Raw genomic sequence first — 21,888 nt, 5'->3', positions numbered from 1 at the left:
ATGCCATGGTTCCTCACTGGTCAGGTCAAAGAGCACAAGGAGGGAGAGGAGACGTTCGAGGGCTTGGAGCAGGAGTTCCAGCTGGTTCTCTCTGAGCTGGTAGGAGGTGACAGCAGGGATAAGCTGCGTGTCACCTACCAGAAGCTGACCGACGCTCTGAAGAAGTCCCATGACAGCGAGAAGAGACTGATGTCCAAGTGCAGGGAGCTGAACGCAGAGATGGTGTCCAACTCCACTAAAGTTGCGGCCGCGCTGAAGCTGTCACAGGAAGACGAGACCACCATTACATCACTCAAGAAGGTGATGTACCACCATGTCATGTGACATAAACCCTGCAAGAGAGGATGTGCATTTGTCCATAATGTGCCAGACTTCAATAAAGGAGAGATCAAGTTGTTGCAAACGAAACGTTGTATTGAATAAATGATAAAACAGTTTGATGATTAGACTCTGTTAACATTTAAGGTATAAGATTAGCTTTTAATAGGTAGAACTCCTAATCTGCTATTTTTGAATAGCCAAAGCTAAAATCTAAAATGACACAGATGCTTTCCCGGTTTTAATGGGTTAATCTTCTGTTGTTTTCTTAACCTGGAAGCTGTAAAGCAAACTACAAAATCAGTCCCTTTGATAGTGTTTTATCAATAGTTTTCCTTATCAAGATGAATGACATTTTTCATGTTCATTGACATTTCCGTCAAACTCATCTGCTGTACTTTTTAGGAGTTAGAGAAAGCGTGGAAAATGATCGATGCAGCTCATGATGAAGAAACCAGGGCTAAGGGGACCATCAGCACTTTGAAACAAGAAATCGCACATCTGACTCAACTGGTGGAGCAAGGAGCTGGTTTGACCTCATCGGGACAAGACCACAGGTCAGACATTCTACATTCCTCTGTCAATTAGGAGGTGTTTCCTTTAAAAAATAGTTCCATTGCATTGCTTTAACCACATGAACCCTAGCGTCCCTATTCTGGGGGCGAACATTCTGCAAAAACAGCCGTTCGTCAAGCTCACATCACGACGCAACATGACACGTTGTGAGCTTGTAGATCGGCTATTTTCGGTGAAGAGATTTTGTGTAGAGGGGGAAAGACTCAGACCAAATGTAGAGCCCTGGGGGACCCCGGTCAAGTAAGTGTATAGGGTTTAAGTGGTTAATCTGAATCTAGTTCAAATCTGTTTACGTTTCTGTCAGAAGTGTGCCGACAGTATGTTCCCTTAGAGCTATATTCCCTCAATCTCTTATTATTTAATTATATTATGAATAAGTCTTAACCCACATAGATTTAATATTTTTATTATGCATACTGCCTAGCAACACCACTGTGACCATCAAGAAAGCATTAGCAATGGCCTCATGAGGCATGCCCACCCAGTAACCACTAACCACCTGCAATGACCTATTAACAACCTAGCAATCACTAATATCTTTCAGTGTGAATGATTTGCTGAAAATGAACGAGGAGTTGAACAAGGAGAAAGAGGAGCTGCTGACAACCGTGGGGAGTTTGAGAGAGAACTTAAACAAGGCAGCCATCACACAACAGGAGATGGAGGCTCTGAAAGACAACAGCATGGAGACTATTGCACAGGTACATTCAAAGAACCACATGACATTATTGCAGGTACAATAGGTAAAGACAATTCTTCTTCATGTCACTGATTAGCGACAGAATGCATCCACGATCCTTACACTTTGGTGAATAAGAGGTAACAATGACATTTATACCATGTTTACTGAGCCACATAGGCCTAGCTGTGGCCAAAGTGTAAACTAGTATTGAGGCTCTAAACAGTGATACTTATACAGGGTTGCTGTGACTCTGTTTTTTCGATATTTTATGTGAGATTGTGCTAAGCCTGATTTATACTCTGTTGCACGACAGTCGCATGCAGAAAATAGCCAATCTACACAATCTACGAGCTTGTAGATCTTCTATTCCCGGCACGTGACTCTGTTGTACGGCGATATTATGAATTAAGCATGAAACCATGTTTAGGCAATTGGTGGTGATTTGAGGCAAGATCATAGTGGTATCTTTTGCTCTTTTTTTACCTCCTTGTTAAAGCAATAGTTAAATATAGAGACTCTGGTCTCTTTGCTAAAAAAGATTGCAATTGATAAATTAAGATTGAGATGAGATGAGAATGCTCATCTATCCGACTATAGGGACATATCAGCAATAAAGAATGCTTTACTTCATGAAGATTTCAGCAGCTCTGTAGGTGATCTTTTCATGGTGTGTGTGTGTGTGTGTGTGTGTGTGTGTGTGTGTGTGTGTGTGTGTGTGTGTGTGTGTGTGTGTGTGTGTGTGTGTGTGTGTGTGTGTGTGTGTGTGTGTGTGTGTGTGTGTCCAAACACAGCTCCAGCAGGAGCTGCAGGTGCGTCAGAACGACATCTACAGGGAGACCAGGAGGAAGACCAAGCTGGAGAAAGAGCTGAAGGAGCTGAACGCCCAGACAGAGTCTCTACTGGAGGACAACAAGACACTGAGTCTGCAGAGTCAAAAACACACTGAGGAACAGCACCGTCTGGAACACCTGCTCAAAGACACGAAGGTCCACTACGCACGCATGCACGCACACATGCACACACACCATACACACACACAAACACATGCATAAACAAACACATTGTTTTGTTTTACAGATCCTCAACGAGCGAGTCTCCAAGGATCTGGAACAGACGCAGCAGAGAAGCAGCAAACTGCAGCAGGAAGTGGAACAACAGTCACTGTCCATGGAACAACTGAACCAAGAGAACCAGCAGAGAGCCAACGACCTGAAGGTACAATAACACACCTACACCTACACCACCTACTGTGTGATGAATTGAGTACAATGGAAACAAGTACTCTGGGGCGTTTTGGGTTATGCTTTTAGCATAACGTTTGACTGTACTACATGTACAGTACTGTTAACAATCTTGTTAATAAAGTATTCAATCAATCAATCAACAACCTGTTTAACCACTTAAAGCACAATTACACAGGTTTTGGTTGTGTAAGGACCTTGTCACAACATAAGTCCAGATATCTTGCTCCGTTGATATTGGTTTAGAATTCCACATTAGTCTCAATGTTGACTTCAATTTTCACCCATAAAGAAACGCAAACAAAGTAGATTCTGCCAATATATCACAAATCTTTTAAATTGTTTTCATTTTTTTTTTTTTAAAGAAGTCTGGGTCTTCTTACTAGTACAAATAGCAAAATCATCAAGTTGACATTTTTCATTTCACGGTAACTACACAACCTCTACAAAATATCTTACTACTATTTGGAAAATAGCTGATATACAAGGTCAAAACGCGCCACACCGCTACGTGTTGTGAATAAATCCTCTCCACTGTTCCTCTGGTTCTGCTCTGTGTGTTCAGGTGAAAGAGGAGCAGGTGGGTCACATGCGGCAGGAGATGGTGAAGCTCACCAAGATGAGAGAGGCTGTGCAGAAGAAAAGCCATCAGATGGAGGATCACAAGGCCAACGTGGAGATGCAGAGAGACATGCTGAAAAGCCAAATCGCCACCCTGGAGAAAGGCAAGGGAGAGCACACGCATACAGTACATACACTCACTCACTCACTCACTCACTCGCACACGCACACGCACACACACACACAGGCACACACACACACAGGCACACACCCACACACACACACACGCGCGCGCGCTTACACATGCATTCAAGCAAGCACGCATGCACGTACTGTGTGGGAAATGATTAAGCAAATAATGTATTATCGACAGAAAATGAATGCCATTAAAAGTCACTTGTCAAATAATCAGTTCAGTGTGGTATCATGTAAAACAATCATTCATGTGCTATTTACAATGAGGTACATTGGATGAAATGTGTAATGTTTTTGACCATATATTTCAACATGTCTGTTGGGTTTAGATCACTAGTGATGTGTTTTATATAATCATTTTGTAAATTAATTTCTATATAAATTAATCACATGGATGATACACAAGAACAATATACACAGTTGGGGTGCTGGTGGCCTAGTGGTTAAGGCACATACCATCTATAGGCTGTAATGCAGCCTGGCAGTGAGTCACAGGTTCGATTCCCCAGGATTTGTTCTTGTTTTGGACGAAAATAAACATCAAATCTATACTTCCTCCTCCTGCAGAAATAGAGGCTTACCAAAAGCAAGTGGAAATGGACAAGAAAACCATAGAGGAACTGGTGCGAGAGAGAGACAATTTGAATAAGGTACGTACCTCACTAATGGTATAAAAATACTTAAATCTACAAAGTCTCTTGCAACTAAACCTGTATGAATATAAAGAATTGAAAAAATAAAATACTCCAGTAAAATAAAGTTTTTACTGAGTGTTTCTTCTACATTGTGGTATTGATACTTATACTTAACAAAAAAAAAAACACTTCTTCCGCTCACCGACCAGAACATGACGCGGGCTGCCGACGCCACCCAGAAGCAGCAGGACATCGTGAAGGTCCAGGAGCAGCTGAAGAGGAACCTGGAGCAGGAGATCCGCAGCTACCGCGACGAGGCCCAGAAGCAGCGTAGCATCATCTACCAGCTGGAGAAGGACCGCGACCGCTACATCAACGAGACCAGCAGCCTCACGCAGAAGGCACGTCGCATGCCCTTGGCTATCTATACAGGCTAATTTGACCACTTTCAACCTCGTGTCCCTCTTTTGGGCATGTTGTTAGAGGCAAAACTTTTCAAAGCTTTCACAAATCTGACCTGGCGGAGACCTGTGCTCCGAGGAGCACTTTTTCTAGTTTATATTTTTATTTGTTTTATCAGTTGGATGCAATTGCATTTTCATGCTCAGGGGCAAGTACAGTGCCACCCAGAAATCTAAGTTGATTACTGAAAGGATTTGGAGATGTAATTTGACATTCATTACAGTATGTTGTGTCAAGAAAGGAACTTTATAAATAAGATTATAAAGTATGTACCTGTGCATCTAAGTGACAATAAAAAGTCAATCTAGGAAGCTGCATGTCAGCAATGTTGTTCCTCTGAACGACCAGAAATGTAAAGGATCACGGAGACTAAATAATTGCTGCCTTCGACTTTGCCAGGCGCCAGGCTTTAACTAGAGAAGAGGGAGACAGGCAGTACAGTTCACTTCAGTACAGTTTAGTCCAGAACAGTTAGAATATATACCCAAATAAATGACTGGAACACTCAACTAGGTCTGTATGTTTTATCAATTTGCAGGGGTGACTGACGTTTTGACTTGTGTCTTCCTCAGAGACACAACCACTAAACAAAACACACGCATGCAAAACACCAGTCACCCCTGCACGTTAATAAAACGTGCAGTATAGTCGAGCGTTTCAGTATTTTATTTGGGTAGTGTCTTTTGGAGGGCCCAGGTATTTTTCTTTTATAATTATATTCGTCCAACTGTTGACCACCGAGCCCTTCTATACTTCTCCTTGTGACAGCATAGCCTATAAGCCTATTATATATATATTCTTGTGATCTTGATGATGTAAGCATCGCCCCCGAAATCCTCACACCTGTTGTTTCCCCGCTCTCTCCCACAGGTGCTGCAGCTCATGGACGACATCAAAGTGCGGGAAACAGAGATCTTTGAGTACAAGAAGAAATCGGCCGAGGCAGAGAGTAAAATCAAGCAGCAACAGAACCTGTTTGAGTCGGTCAGCTTCGAGAGGAACCTGTACAGCAAGGACCTGACATCTGCTCAGGTAGGAAAGAGGATTCTTAATGCAGTGGTTCTCAAACTTAATTTCAAGGACCTCCAGTTTGTGTATTAGGGCTACGGACCCCCATTTGATACAGTTGTCTATCTCTTAGACCCCGATATTCACTGTAAAGTTCTAACTCTGAGAGTGTACAACGGGTCCATTTGGTTCCATTTGTACATTCTCAGAGATACAGACGCATGACTTCTCAAGGACCTCTGGGGGTCCCCATACCCAACTTTGAGATCCATGCCTCTGGTTTTGATTGATTGATTGATTGATTGATTGAATACTTCTATAGTTAAAAATGTAAACAGCACATGGTGCAGTCAGTAAGACATCAAGGCTATAAGTATAACACAAAAAAGTCCTGGGGACTTGTTTCCATTGTGGTCCTATGTATTCAATTCATCAATAGCATCAAAATAACACAATAATACATGTCATCAACAAATACAAAACACTGTAAGTATCAAAGGAGAAAAAGGAAAAACAGGGAAGTGAATGACACCTCCTTTCTATGTGAAATTGCATTTATCTCCCTCCCCCTGCTGGTCATTCATAATTTTTATGGCTGGTGGGGATATGTTGTATCCCTGCAGGTTTTATTCATCATTGATAAGAACAGCTGAATGGACCTCCAAGCTCATAATTAGGTTGGAGGTCAAAAGGGGGTGGAGCCTGGAGTCAGCAAAAACAGCTAACTCCACCCCCCTTTGGTGGAGTTAGCTGGTTTAGCAGAAAGTTTGAGGATCCAATGGAGTTTTGTCAGAAGTGATTTTTAATACTTTTCATTGGTTCAATATTTGTTTAATCAACACACAGACGTAAAGGGTGTTCAATAGCACTGATTTATGGGGGAAAAATGCAAAAGCGGAAAAATGTAGTTAGCTGGTTTCTGCCCGACAGCAACTATTTTTATGTTTGTTTGTTTGTTTCTTTCTTTCTTTCTTTCGGCCCTGTCCTCAGGAGGAGATGTTGGAGATGAAGAGGAAGATGAAGATGAGGAACCAGCAGCTGGAGCACCTGAAGGAGGAGATCAGTGGGAAGGAGGCGGCGCTGGTCAAGGAGCACCAGGAGTTCCAGAGGTCTGAGAAGGAGAAGGAGGCCCTGAAGGTAGAAAGACTCACACCGCTCCTCACTGCTCCTCCTTTAGCTCAGGGGACTGTTCATTTTGATTTAGTTTCAGTCATAGTCTTCTGAATAAAATTACATTTAGTTTGAAGTGAAATGTTTTAGTTTTTAGTCTAGTTTTAGTTGACTAAATGTACAGTGTTGGCAGGCCTCGATGGTGTCATAATGCCTGATTTGTGAGCTTGTAGATCAGTTATTTTTGGACGTACGTTTCCTCCCAGGCAGAGCTGCAGTCCATGAAGCAGAACGTGGAGGAGATGAAGCAACACATTGACAGCCAACAAGCAGAGGAACAGAGACTGCTCCGGGTCATCACAGAGGCTGAGAACGAACACATCCAACAGAAGAAACAGCTGGACAAGGTAAAAAGACCAGAGAGAAAGAGAGAGAGAGGGTTGGGTGATACGACTCGATTGCGATTAATGAACGATCATTAGACAAATATTTAAAAAACATTATAGTGAAAATAGCCAATCTACAAGCTCACAACACGTCGCGATTTGACGCATTGTGAGCTTGTAGGTCAGCTATTTTCACAATTTTTCTACACCACCATATTTGTACAACAAATATAAGTATAATGCAAGTGGTTAATCAGACTAATTGATTTAGTTCATTATTAAAAAAATCGATTCAAGTTTTCTTCACGTGTCGATTCATTGGGGGGAAAAACTTGGTTCTCGATTGTTCAAGAGCTTGTAGTATAAATACATGTTTTTAAATATGTATTGAAAAAACACAATTCATTTCTTATATCGTAATTATTTGTGTGACAATTAATCGTCAAGTAAAATGTCCCTCATCCTCACAGGTGATCAGTGAGAGGGACATCCTGGGCACCCAGCTGCTGCGGCGTAACGACGAGCTGGCCCTGCTCTACGAGAAGATCCGCATCCAGCAGTCTGTCCTCAACAAGGGAGACTTCCAGTACAAGCAGCGGCTGGAGGACATCCGCCTCCTGAAGCTGGAGATCAAGAGACTCCGGCGGGAAAAGGCCATCCAGGACAAGACGGTGTCCAACGCAGAGGACCTGAGGTACAACATGGACAGAGAGAGAGAGAGAGAGAGATTGATTGATTGATTGATTGATTGATTGATTGATTGATTGATTGATTGATTGATTGATTGATTGAATACTTTATTAGTCAAAAATGTAAACAGTACAGAAGTACAGGATAACACAAAAAGGTCCTGGAGAGTTGTTTCCATCGTGGTCCTTTGTATTCAATTCATCAACAGAGCATGGAATATTAACATGTTATCAACAAATACAAGTGGCTATAATTACAGAGAAATAGGCAAATAAGCGGCATTGTATGACCCCTCATTTCAATGGGATTTACTATCTATCTTCGCTTGTAGTTTTCTATTTAAAAAAAAAAAAAGTTTTTCATTATTATTATTACTTATGCTGCTGCATTGTCTGAAGGGAGCCGAACAAGATCGAACACAAGATCGAACACAACCTTGAAACCAGTTTTGAAAGAATCCAGTGATTCACATCGTTTAATGGATTATATCAGGGCATTCCACTTAATGGTGGCAGAGTAGTAGAATGATTTTCTTCCCATGTTTGTGCTAAATTTGGAAGGTACAGAGAGAGGTGGAGGAAGGTTTGCAGGTGGAGGAGGCTACAGCCTGAACGGAACAGGGATTTAGGGGGAGGGTGAAGGCAGCTAGGATAGAACAGGGTTTAAAAAAATGTCTATCTCAAATAGCCAAAGCCTTTGGCTGGCTTAAGATTATTATTTATGTTATTTATAGTGAAAATAGCTGATCTGCAAGGCACATCTCACAATGCTGGTTTCTCACCAGTCTCGATGCGATCAATGGGTTGTTAGATTGGCTGTAATTTCTTTCTTTCATTTTCTTCCTCAGCAGAGAGAACCCCACAAAGATACTTTATCAGCTGCGGTTTTATAATGTTCCAGTTCCAATTCGACTGCTTGTTGGCGTGCTATATGGGCACATCTTAACTGAAATAAAACATAAAAGCATCATCGTGTTTGCAGACGGGAGCTGTTCCACATGCAGAGGGAGCTGCTCAGAGAGAGGACCAGGTGTAGGGCTCTGGAAGAGCAGCTGGAGAACCCCATGAATGTTCACCGCTGGAGGAAACTGGAGGTGTGTGTGTGTGTGTGTGTGTGTGTGTGTGTGTGTGTGTGTGTGTGTGTGTGTGTGTGTGTGTGTGTGTGTGTGTGTGTGTGTGTGTGTGTGTGTGTGTGTGTGTGTGTGTGTGTGTGTGCGCCTGCCTGCCTGCCTGCAGTGTCCTGTGGTGTACATTAACGACTTAAGCCATGTATATTTTGTCGTATGGCGAAGCAGATCAACAAGCTCACGTGTCGCATTGCACTACAATTTTTGATTATTATTAAATTATGGCATATTTATAATTGCTTATATTTTTCTGGAAGGTTTGGAATTTGAAATAAATATAATAACATGGCCAAAACGGAGACGCCATATTGAAAGCGGTTACACGAATGTTCCTCCCTTGCAGGCGACCGACCCCAACAAATTCGAGTTGATCCAGAAGATTCACGCTTTACAGAAACGACTGATCTCCAAGACCCAGGAGCTGGTGGACAAAGAGCTTCTGCTGCAGGTCATCACTCTGCGCATGCACGCACACACACACACACACACACACACACACACACACACACACACACACACACACACACACACACACACACACACACACACACACACACACACACACACACACACACACACACACTTAATACATTATAATTTCCATCTATAACTAAAATGTAAAATGCCCGTCGCAAGTTGATGATGTCATCATGTGTGGTCCAGCCCTAAGGAATATTATTAGCATAGTCTTAATAAAAACAACTCAATACTTTCTAAGGCTAATATGAGCATCATCACAATATTTTAAATATGTTTTTATTAGCACATGCATTCCTAATCTATAGGGCTGGACCACACATGGACAAATGACATCATCAACTTGCATCGGGCGTTGTCCCCCTTGAGTAAAAGATGGACTATTTCTAAAATAAATACAATATTTAAGGTGTTTTAAATGTTTTCATTTAGTTACGATATAGAGGGTAATTATAATGTGTTAACCCATTAAAACCGAGAAAGCAATTGTGTCTTTCGATTTTAACCACTTTTAACCATTATTTTATACTTTGGCTATTCAAAAACAGCATATATTCAAGCTCACAGCGTGTGAAATTTTGTGAAAATCTTTGAATATATATGCATTTTTTTAAGTGAACATATTTAACTCAAATGTCTGCTTCTGGGGGTCCCTGGAACAAAATATTTTGAGACGGGGTCCTTGACATGAAAAAGTTTGAGAACCACTGATAGCCTATAGCGACATACGTTTTTCAGAAAACTGTAAGGATTTAGAAGACATTTTGTAGAATCGCTCTCAGGTCTCACTGGGTTAAGGCATATCTGGCTTATTAGCTTATTAGTCAGTATGACTAACATATATTGTTGTGTCGTAGGAGAAGGAGAAGTTGTACGTGGAGCTGAAACACATTCTGGCCCGGCGGCCCGGACCAGAAGCAGCAGAACAGCTCCAACACTACAGACACACACTCATCGAGAGAACCAAGAAACTCAAGGTACTTCGTCACTTTCCTCTTCTACCCAGGATTTGAACCCGGTTCCCTGCGCAGGTGCTTACATTTTTACCATTGAGCTAATAGAGCCTGCCTGCTTGCTCAGGGGATAAATTGAATCAAACATTTATTTCTTGGTCTCCTCAGGTGTTGACAGCCGAGCTGAACATGTTCGAGTCCTCAACGCAGGAGAGTAAGAAAGAGAACCAGAGGCTGGCCAATGAGCTGCAGGACATCAAGAAGAAGTATCTGAGTCAGAAACAGCAGTGCAGGTCAGATGGCACCCATAAGTGATGGAAAAATACTCAATACTCAAATAAAAGTATCCATACCACAATGTAGGAATGCTCTATTTACAAGTAAAAGTCTGGTATTAAAAATGTAAAAGCACTCATTATGCAGAATGTATTCAACCGTTTTCAAGTGTATTTTTGTTTTAAAGAAAAAAGGACTGGTCTGATTCTGTGGATGTTTCCACAGAAAAAACAACCAAGGTGTAAATGCACATATATGGATATTAACATGCACTGATGATGTCAGACACATACAGTATAATTATGGAGAAAAAGTGTCAAATGCACATACAATGTATGGAGATTTTCAACGCACACTGATCAGTGCATTTTCAACATGCACTGATCTACAAGCTCACAACGTGCCGCGACTTTTGAGCATGGTGTAGTAACTACATTTACTCAAGTACTGTAGCCTACTTAAGTACAACTTTGAGGTATTTTTACTTTACCAGAGTATTTCCTATTGTCTATACTTTTACTTCTACTCCACTACATCTCAGAGGCAAATACTGTACTTTTACGCCACTACAATTATTTTGAAAACTTTAGTTACTAGTTACTTTGCAGATATAAATATATTACATTATAAAACATACATTAACCACTTTAGCCTTATTTTATACCTAGGCTATTTTCAAACATTTTTATACTTTTACTTTTGGCACTTTAGGTACATTTTTATACCAATGCTTTTGTACTTTTACTCAAGTCAATTTTGAATTCCGGACTTTTACTTGTACAGTGTAGCAGAGTACTTCTACATTGAAATACTGATACTTTTACTTAAGTAAAACATTCAAGTACTTTTTTCCACCATTGCTTTTTGAGAACCACTGATTTACAGCATATGTCCCCACCTGAGAATATTCCTGGGAATCTATATTTCCGTGTCATAACCCTGGATGCCTGAATGGGCTTGTTTCCCTTGCAGAGAGGAGAGGGCCGCAGCCAAGGTGAAACAGCTGGCCATCCTGCCCCAGCTGCACGACGGACCACGCTTCATGGGCGGGGGCTTCAGCCTCAACACGCCCGCCGTGAAATGATCGCCGCCTCTCTTCTCGCCATCTCACAGACTTATAGGCTTGAGTTGTAGTTGGTTTGCGCGTGTCACATGCTGAAAATGGCAGATCTGACAGATCTGCTGTTTTCACTGCACGCAACCAACTCATAACCGGGCTTTACTAAACCCATGTTTATGCACTACTCAAGCAGGAATGTATGTGATTTTTTTTTAATCGCTAACAGCGTTGTTGGATGTTATGTGGAGTTATTTAATAGAGAAAGGATTTCAATTAATTTAATATGTCAGATGGAGGACAAGTACAGTACATCTCAATCTGGGCGGCAGTGGTTCAGGGGTAGAGTGGCCGGGTAGAGTGAGCTGGAAACCAAAAGGTTCCCAGTTCGATCCCGGGCTCGGGTGCTCCCCCAAAGTTAGTGTCAAAGTGTCCTTGAGCAAGACGCTGAACCCCTAATTGCTCCCGATGAGCAGTTTGGTGCCTTGCATGGTTTCCTCTGCCATCTGTGTGTGAATTGGTGAATGGCACAATCAATGTAGAGCGCTATATAAATGCATCATTTACCATTTTAATCTGGGGATCCTTGACATGAATTTATTTGAGAAACACTAGTGTTATCAACATTAGGGAAGCAAATAAACAATTAAGCAACTACACTTCAGAAACAAACCCCAAACAATCTGCAACCCACAACTTTACAAGCGGCTTTACAGAAAAACAGGCCCAAAGTCGCTTATAATAAGCGGACATGGCAACACATGATCCATTCCATTCACTTGACCTGCTGGTTTGCAGTGAATTCAATAATATTTGCCCCTTCAGACTCCCAATACCCATATCATGAAACAAACAAAATGAGTGCCACAGCAGATTATTATTGCATTAGTTTATTTGCCAGGGACAATGTGGAAAACACTGTAAGGGCACGCTCCCACCAAAACATGGTTGGCTGCTGTTTAACGCAGGTTGTGTGCGGCCACAGTTTTTTGCAGCCAGCGGATTCTAAAAAACGGGAGTGACGCACCTGTCACTCACTTTCAGGACCCTCCCAGTAGCCCGCACCGCCTTCTGCCTTGAGCACCATGGTGCTTCCTGAGTCTTGGGACGGTCCGCCTTCGACTCACCCGATTGGACAGAGGGGGAAAAGCAACTCCTGCCTCCAGCAGTTATATGCTTCAAATGGACAAGTCGTGTAGAGCGGATAAACGCCAGGTCTGCGCGACAGGCGGAAAGATCCGCTCTTGCGTGAATCCACTCATTTACATTGACAAAGCATTGGCAGATTCCGCCCCAGAGATAAAATAAAAGTGCGGTGGGAGCTCGCCCTGACAGGTCATAATAACATGAAACATATTTATTACATTCTACTTCAGCTGTTTTTTTTTTGCAAGCTGATGACTTTGACTCCGCGTCATTTCAAATAGAAATACTGTAGCTGCTTTGAACTCCACTACATTTCTAGGATGGGACTCCAGGGACCGAAACTTACAGAAATAAATTATGAATTGAACACTTAAGCCCTGAAAATAGCCGATTTAAAAGCTGTGTGTGCTTTTAGATCTGCTACTTTAGAGAATTTCGGAGAATTCCGGAATAATTACTTCTTAATTTTCTTCGTAGTTTGCTTTTTTGAGGTCTTGCGTGTTTACTTGAGTATATGCTTTATCCACTACTGATTGCGACACTTTTCTACCACATCTAATTGCGGCTTCACCCCCTGCGACGTCCTCTACCGTCGCACCCTGCTGCGCAGGGTGAAACCAGGCAGAAACCTCTTATCTCCATATTCTAAACTTTTGGTGTTTTTTTCCTAAATTAATGCCCCTACTTGATGCCTAATTGTAGCAGATCCACAAGCTTGAAACGCGGTGCAAAGCGACGGGTTTGGAGCTTGTAGATCTGCTACTTTTGAATTAGAAATCGTTTTGGACATGATGTTTCCACCCGACAGAGACGCTATCTTTTTTTATGATATGTTAATTTGATATATCGTTGCTGTCGGGCAGAAACCTATTCTAACTTTTTGTTTTTTTTCATACATTTTGTAAATGAATGCTCTACTTGATCACATAACGTCACACAAGTAACAGATCTGCAAGCCGAAATGCTATAGGATTCAAGTGGTTAATGTAAAAAAAAATATGTTCCCTATCACACAAAGATTTGGCGGACCCCTTGTAGTAACTCTGAGGACCCTGAAGACCCCTGCATTAAGCACTTGAACCCTAATCTCTCAAGACAGATGCTTCTAACAGCAGGAAGTGAGGTACCAGGAACAACGATAAAAGTTCCAGGAAGTGAGGATATGGGGGGGGGTTCCATTTTGGGTGTGAAAGAGTGTTTGGTGTGGTTTGACAAAGACACTCTTTAAGTACACTTTAATCCAAATCAGAACTTTAAATCATTGAATATAGTGGCCGATGAACTTTGAGACCTGAATAAGGGAAGCTTGGTCGAAATGAAGAAGACATTCTCATGGTGGATATTATGAAATGAAACCGATTAAAGGAACAAAGGAATCTCCTGGAGTCTCCTGATACTGGTGAGAGGAATATCATTTAATTGTGTATGCAATGCATCGGGGGTACTTTGAGGATTATGTATATAAAAAATATATAAAAATATGTTGTTCCAGAGATGGAAAGATTTGAGTTACACAGTTTCACTTTAAAAGTATATATATTCAAAGATTTGCACAAATGTTCACGATTTTTCAAAAATAGCCAAAGAAATCTTAAAATGACACAGCTGCGTTCCCGGTCTAAATGGATTAAGGGAGCATTACTTTATTGTGAACTGAAGAAGGGACAAAAGATCAGGGTTTGCTAATTGTCTGTCATTAGTAAATTGGAAGTCAAGCATTGGTTGATCGTTTGAATTGAACGATTAATTTGTAGAATTTTGGGTTACATAAAATATAGCAAATTTCATTTCAAAAGCAACGGTTTTGTGTCATTTTGGTCTGCAATACAGGGGTTAATTACAGAATAAATAATTACATAGGATACATAGGTCCTGTACATAGGATCCGTGGTGTAAAGTAAATAAGTACATTTACTCAAGTAGCCTACTGTACTTAAGTACAATTTTGAGGTACTTTTACTTTACTGGAGTATTTCCAATTGTCTATACTTTTACTTCTACTCCACTACATCTCAGAGTCAAATATAGTACTTTTACTCCACTACAATTATTCAAAAACTTTAGTTACTAGTTACTTTGCAGATATACATTATTATATTACAAAACATACATTAACCACTTTAGCCCTGTTTTATACCTAGGCTATTTGAAAATAGCCGATCTACAAGCTCACAACGCGTAGATCTGCTATTTTCAAACATTGTACTACTTTTACTTTTGGTACTTTAAGTACATTTTGATACCAATACTTTTGTACCTAAGTAAATTTTGAATTCCGGACTTTTACTTGTAACTAGTAGTACTTCTACATTGCAGTATTGCTACTTTTACTTAAGTAAAACATTTGAGTACCTTTTCCACCACTGCATAGGATGCAGGTATACAGCCAGGACCTTTATTTCTTTAAAAAGCTCTCAGACATACAATGTATGCTTCTGATATTATAGTACTACTGTAGTAGTAACAGTTACAGTCAGTAGGGCTGTGAATCTTCTGCTATCTCACGATTCGATTCCGATTCTTGCGGTCACGATTCCGATTTTCTTTCAAAACAAACGATTCTCTTTTCAAAAAAATGTTTTTTCCGATTCACAAACGATTTTCGATTCAAAATCTTTTTTTCCCCCCGATTCAAAAATGTCATTATACAAAAATACAAAAAAAAACTTGCTGGCTCTCCCTGAACACACACTACCGTCACCACACACCACACACTGACAACCCACATCTACACACACACACACACACACACACACACACACACACACAGTGGTGGAAAAAGTACTCAAATGTTTTACTTAAAGTAAAAGTATCAATACTGCAATGTAGAAGTAACTCTGTTACAAGTAAAAGTCCGGAATTCTAAATTTACTTCAGTAAAAGTACAAAAGTATTGGTATCAAAATGTACTTAAAGTACCAAAAGTAAAAGTACTAAAATGTTATTTAAATAGCCTATGTATAAAATAAGGCTAAAGTGGTTAATGTTTGTTTTATAATGTAGTATTTTCTATTTGCAAAGTAACTAGTAACTAAAGTTTTCAAATTATTGCTGTGTTTAAAATGTAGATATTTGCCAGTGATAGTAACTACAAGCTCATGGCCTTCATGGCCTCCATGAAATCCCTGCCCTAACTGTATGTAGGGCATTATTTAATGACACAAAAAAACAAAAAAAAAGTGCATGTGACATTATTGTGTTCGAGTCGGCCGTTATGGACAAATGTGTAGATAGTGATGTGCAAATACTGTGTAGATAGAGGTTGTGAAGAGGCCATTCACACCAAGCACTATAACTATGCAAGGGATAATGCATGGGGATTAACCACCGAGGCGCAGCCGAGGTGGTTAATCGCCCTGAAGGGCTTTAAATTTCAATAATGACTACCTCCCCATGCATTATCCCGCTTATTACACGGCTACTTAATAAATACATAAATACATTTACCCAAAAGTAACAACAAAACGAAGTATTTCCTTGCTTACGGCAATGAAAGTATTCCATAAGTATTGGGCTGGGCGGACAAGTTCGCCTCGCAAAAACAAATGACGAAATGGAAAAGAACTCGCCCCAAAACACACTCGCCCCCCATTCTATTTACTGCCGATTTGCCTGTAATACCGCCGGATTTGCCCCGGGGCGACTATGTTTTGGGGCGAGCGTTTTGGTATTCCCCCGTTGTTGCGCCACGATAAACAAGGAAGTGTAGTGGATCAAATAGAATGACTTTTCGGTTATTGCATCGTCTATTTCTCACTTCAGATGTTTTCAAAAACATTCTTGAGAGCAACGTTTAGTTGTAAATGACATTGGTTGTTTGTTTACATGGCTGTCATGTTGGATAAAGCATAAAATCAAGCAGCGCAGGTTGATATGAGCAGGTGTTCTGAGTCTCTGATTAGACAGCGGTCCGTTATTGTGCTCATCGGTCATTATCCAGAAATAATGACCGATGACTGACCAATCAGAATCGAGCATTCAACCAAGCCGTGTAATAAACAGATATATTGTAGTTTTAAAATGTTTCTAACTCATGTGGATGGCACACTACACACTACAACTATAATAATTCTAGCACTTGGTACGGTATGAACAGCCCTTTAGAAATGATGTAAATAGTGCAGATAGCTGTACGAGGTCAGTGTGAAACAGAATGCAGTCAAATGGATGTTTTAACATGTGGTCAAACACACTGAGCCAGACATATAATACATTAAATTATGATGTCAAACTTTAAGTTTATATAACTGTGTTAGAGTGCAGACTGTTTCCACACCTGTAAACCTTACAATAGACATTGAAGAGTCATTGTCTACTCAGATATTGTGGATTTTTCAACAATTCGAAATAAAACAGAAATTCAAAAAACAGAATTTTATAAATATAGCTACACATATTTTTAAATCCCAAAATGTCTTCCAAGCGTTTAAGAAGTGAAAATAGCAGATCTACAAGCTCACAAACTACAAGCTCACAATGTTGCGACATTGTTGTGAGCTTGCTAATATCACAGTATTTCATGTTTTGGTCATACAGGCCTAATAATCATGGAATACCCATGATTGTGTGTATTTTCCACCATTGCATCATAAAATGCTGTTCTCGATAAAGGATATTTGAAGACCCTATAATGAAATGTTCCTAACTGTTCGGTCACTAGGTGGCACTAGTGTGTAGTATTAGTATGGCACATTACTTTTAAATCCACTGCCAAATACATATCATTTTGGGGGTCCTTGCCATGAAAAACGTTTGAGAACCACTACGACATTATGACCTCCAAATAACCATGATGGAGGTTTTGTGTTGGTGCCAAAGTGGAGTGTGAACTCATTGGTCATTTAGTTTTTGATTATTGTACCAACATTGTGTTTACACAATGAATCTTTCACAAAGCATTTTAATAGAACAGATAATTATTTCCAATTCATTGTTTTCATTTAAATTCTTTGTCTCGTTTTGATTATGACAACTGAGAAGACTCATGTTCTTTAGTGGTAGTTGCTGTTTCACTCAAAACATTGAAATAAGTACTTGAGTTTAAACAGTCTTTGAAACAAATGTTTTATCACTTATTTCAAGACATTTCTTTTCTTAACAACTTTCACCTAGCTGGTGTCCCTATTTTGGACATATCATTATATTTTTCAAAAATGTTCAGAAATAGAAGATCTACACGCTAACAACAAGTGCATTATGAGCTTGTAGACCTGCTGTGTTTGAACATTTTCTTAAGTGGTTGAACCATATATTCTTCAATAAACCTTTATTAAGTTTAATTTAATAAGCGTTAAATGCACCTTTTTTTAGTCTGTATCTTCTCGAAAAAACTATTTATGTCTTAGATTTTTGCAGTGAATAAGATAATAACTCTCAATATCAAACAAAATAACTGTTACAGTGGATTATTTATGCATTTGTTTATTTGTCAGGGACAATGCAGTAAAGATGGTAACAGGTTACAATAACATGAAACACATGTGTTGCATATAGGATTCATAGCTCCTGCCCTGTTTACTGTCTTCTTTCTATCATGGAGACTGTCAGCCTTTAGTTTTAGGCTTACGACAAGGCTTTGCAGGCTGCTGTCCCAGCTCCAGCAGACCTTAAAAGCGATTCTTCACTATTTGTGCACCACGCGCCACTCATTGTCACTCACTGCTTGTTTCGGAGGGCGTTTTTGTTGTTGCTGGGCCTTTCCATCAAGTGTTACACACTGAGGCAACACTCTGTCACTCTCACTCTTCCCTGAACAGCTGAAACACTGAGCGACAAAACCGGCATGCGTATTGGTCCACAGACATCGATATATGTTCTCAATGCCCAGCGGTTCGGTGTTGATCGGTACTTTGCTGTTGTCCTGCGCATGCTTACATTCCATCAGCCCTAGACCAGCCAAAATCTTTCTATTCTCAATTGTGTCCTGCAGCTTGTATTCAGCCAGATTGCGCAGTGCGTCGGAACGGGAACGTTCGTTGTCATTTTTGTTGTCGTCAGTTTCCTTCCCCGGGCCCCCGGGCACGAAGGCGTGGGTAAAGACCACAGCATAATTCGATCCCCAATTGCGGACGACTTGAATTTGGTTCAGGATGGTATTAGCATTTTGCTTATTAGTACACGGGCTGGAACAGGGGGAGAGGAGTGTGTAGAACACCATCAAATTATTTGTATTGTGTGGCAGTAATCTGACAGAGTATGTATTATCTTTTTTAGCAAACAAGACACGGTGTTCAGCGTGTTCGGTGTGTTTGGGCCTGGCTGCGACCACGTAGGTGCCGGAGTAGACGTCGTTGTTCTTCTCATTCAGAGCTTTTCCAACCTTTTTCGGTGTGTCCACTTTGAAGACTTTCTCTAGGTCAGGACCATCGGTGGTGAGAGGTACACTGATGGCCAGAGAATACTGACCTTTTATTCCATAGCTAGAGAGAGAGAGAGAGGGGGGGGGGGGTAGTAATTGTAGTAATAACTGTAGTAGTAAGTAATAGAAGAAGCAATAGCTGTAGTAGCTATTAGTAGTAGTAGTACTAGAAGTACTGTAGTTGTTGTAGTAACAGCAGTAACTTTAGTAGTATTAGTAGTAATAGTAAAGGCCAATTTATGCTTGCAGCACGATAAAAGTGACGTAGTAGTAGTAGTAGTAGTAGTAGTAGTAGTAGTAGTAGTACTAGATTGTCTATTTTCAAATAGCCTGGGTATAGAATAGGGCTGAAGTGGTTGATGTATGTTTCCTAATATAATAATCTATATCTGAAAAGTAACTAGTAACTAAAGTTTTCAAATCATTGTAGTGGAGTAAAAGCACAATATTTGCCTCTGAGATGTAGTGGAGTAGAAGTAAAAGTATTGGAAATTGGACATACAAGTAAAGTACAAATACCTCAGAATTTTAGTTAAGTACAGAACGTAAGTAAATGTACCCTTACTTTACGCCACTGAGTAGTAGTAGTAGTACTACTTACTTATTCCAGATTTTTGGCATGATGGTTTGCAGTAGTTCAGGTGTCCCAGCCTGTGACCCAGGACTCACACACACTACCATCAGCACACACCACACACTGACAACCCACATCTACACACACACACACACACACACACACACACACACACACACACACACACACACACACACACACACACACACACACACACACACACACACACACACACACACACACAATGAGACAAATATGATACATTTTATAAAGATTGTGAATTAACAATGTTTTTGTGACATATCACATGATAGACATATAGATATACAGTATCATGTAAAATATATAAATATATAAGTATTTCTAGTTTCCTGACATCTGAACAGTTTGTCAGTAAATATATTAAAGGGATAGTTCACCCCAAAAATTACTTATTTTCTATCAATTACACACCCCATGGAGCCTTCAATTCAAGAATATTTTTTAGTTTTTGTCACATTCCTAAGCCAATAATTTGATGACCGGTGGAACGATGGAACGATGCTATAATTTATCTGGTAGGAGACACAAAGGAGACACTTTGTGTCTCCTTTGTGTCTCCGCCGGTCATCAAATTATTGCCTCAGGAATGCGACAAAAACAAAAAAATCTCCATGAATTCAGGTCTCCATGGGGTGAGTAATCGATAGAAAAAAAGTCATTTTGGGGTGAACTATCCCTTTAAAGTGAGCGACCATTCAACTCACCATTTTAGAAACCTGTCTTCTTCACACAGAGGCAGCTGGAGAGATCGCAGACCGGAGAGAGAGACACCTGGAGACAATGGAGAGAGAGAGAGAGAGAGAGAGAGGCAGTGTGGGAGAATGGAGGGATGAGATGAAGTGAGAGGAGAGAAGAGGGTGATTTTTATAAGAAAGAAAGGCGTGGCCACATTTGTCCTTCAGTGGGACCATGTCCTAATATGGGCATCGTTATCCACATCTTCATCAACATCTTCATCAATATGTTTATTATGGAAGCTTGTTTTCTATCTGCAGCGAGAATACATTTTCTTTTTTTAAACAAAATGTTTTGAAAAAGCTTCGTTTTAGTTTAGTTTCTTTTATTTTTTTCTATGGATTAATCTGTGGCAAGATTCAACAAGGTCAGAAAAGTATAGCAAAAATAGCAGATATACAAGCTCACAAAGCTCACAGCGCGCGCGCCATGACGCATTGTGAGCTTGTACATCTGCAATTTTTGCTATCTTTGAAGATGTGAAGACTAAAACTAAAGACATTTCCTCTATGATTTTAGTTATAGTTTTACTTTTAGTTAGTTTTATAAACACACAATACAGTTTCAGTCGGATATCTTTTTTTAATCTAAAGCCTATATTTTTTTATTTCAGTTAACTGAAATGTTATTGCACTTTTTGTTATTTCATTAGTTTTAGTTATGGTACCCTGAATATATAGGCACATACAGCAGGTGAAAAAAATCAGGATTCTCTTGCTAAATGTAGGAATGTTGCACGCATGTCAGTTGTCATGCTCAACAAGGAAGGTTCCTGTGAGATATTAAGACCGCTTGTTGCAATACTTTGATCAATGTGTTCAATCTAGAAGTCACAGTGACTGAGCACTATGCATGAACACACACACACACACACACACACACACACACACACACACACACACACACACACACACACACACACACACACACACACACACACACACACACACACACACACACAGAGAGAGAGCCTGGAATTTTCATGTTGTACATTTTGTGAGGGCACAAAGGCCAAATGCCATGGCAGAAAGGTCATACAATAAAACAGTGGTTTAAGTCCACACACAGAGACAACTCAGGTCCAGTTTAGTAAGTCTAGAGGGTGTTTTAAAAACATATTGACGGGGGCCCGCTGGCCTAGCGGTCCAGGCGCATACCACATGGCTCTAATGCCATTCGCTACTGTACTATCAATAAAAGACAGAATAAACCCCCCCCCCCAAAGAAAAACTCACAAGAGAGAGGAGAAATCAGTGAAATCAGCTGGAACATTGCAGGTG

The 21,888-nt window shown here is 40.4% G+C and overlaps 1 protein-coding gene and 1 long non-coding RNA gene across 2 annotated transcripts; one reads left to right on the top strand and one right to left on the bottom strand.

Annotated features, from left to right (window-relative positions):
• Positions 1-11,780, top strand: cfap58 (cilia and flagella associated protein 58; the record flags this gene model as incomplete). Its single annotated transcript, XM_084080332.1, has 17 exons — positions 1-300; positions 724-875; positions 1,439-1,595; positions 2,368-2,562; positions 2,654-2,791; positions 3,383-3,542; positions 4,141-4,223; positions 4,418-4,609; positions 5,541-5,702; positions 6,669-6,815; positions 7,055-7,195; positions 7,645-7,868; positions 8,846-8,957; positions 9,334-9,438; positions 10,325-10,444; positions 10,589-10,713; positions 11,669-11,780. The coding sequence occupies 17 exons, from the start codon at positions 1-3 to the stop codon at positions 11,778-11,780; spliced, it is 2,625 nt and encodes an 874-aa protein (XP_083936458.1).
• A 6,540-nt stretch (positions 11,781-18,320) lies between these two features.
• On the bottom strand, positions 18,321-20,694 carry LOC311061995. The gene is made up of 3 exons (XR_014602444.1): positions 20,578-20,694; positions 19,859-19,968; positions 18,321-19,318 (listed from the first exon to the last, which is right to left on the bottom strand). It is a non-coding gene; the product is annotated as an uncharacterized lncRNA (long non-coding RNA).
• Positions 20,695-21,888: the final 1,194 nt, after the last annotated feature.

Source organism: Gymnoscopelus microlampas (genome assembly GCF_963454915.1).
Source record: "Gymnoscopelus microlampas genome assembly, chromosome: 15".
Taxonomy (NCBI): domain Eukaryota; kingdom Metazoa; phylum Chordata; class Actinopteri; order Myctophiformes; family Myctophidae; genus Gymnoscopelus; species Gymnoscopelus microlampas.
This window is presented reverse-complemented; position numbering and strand designations above follow the sequence as displayed.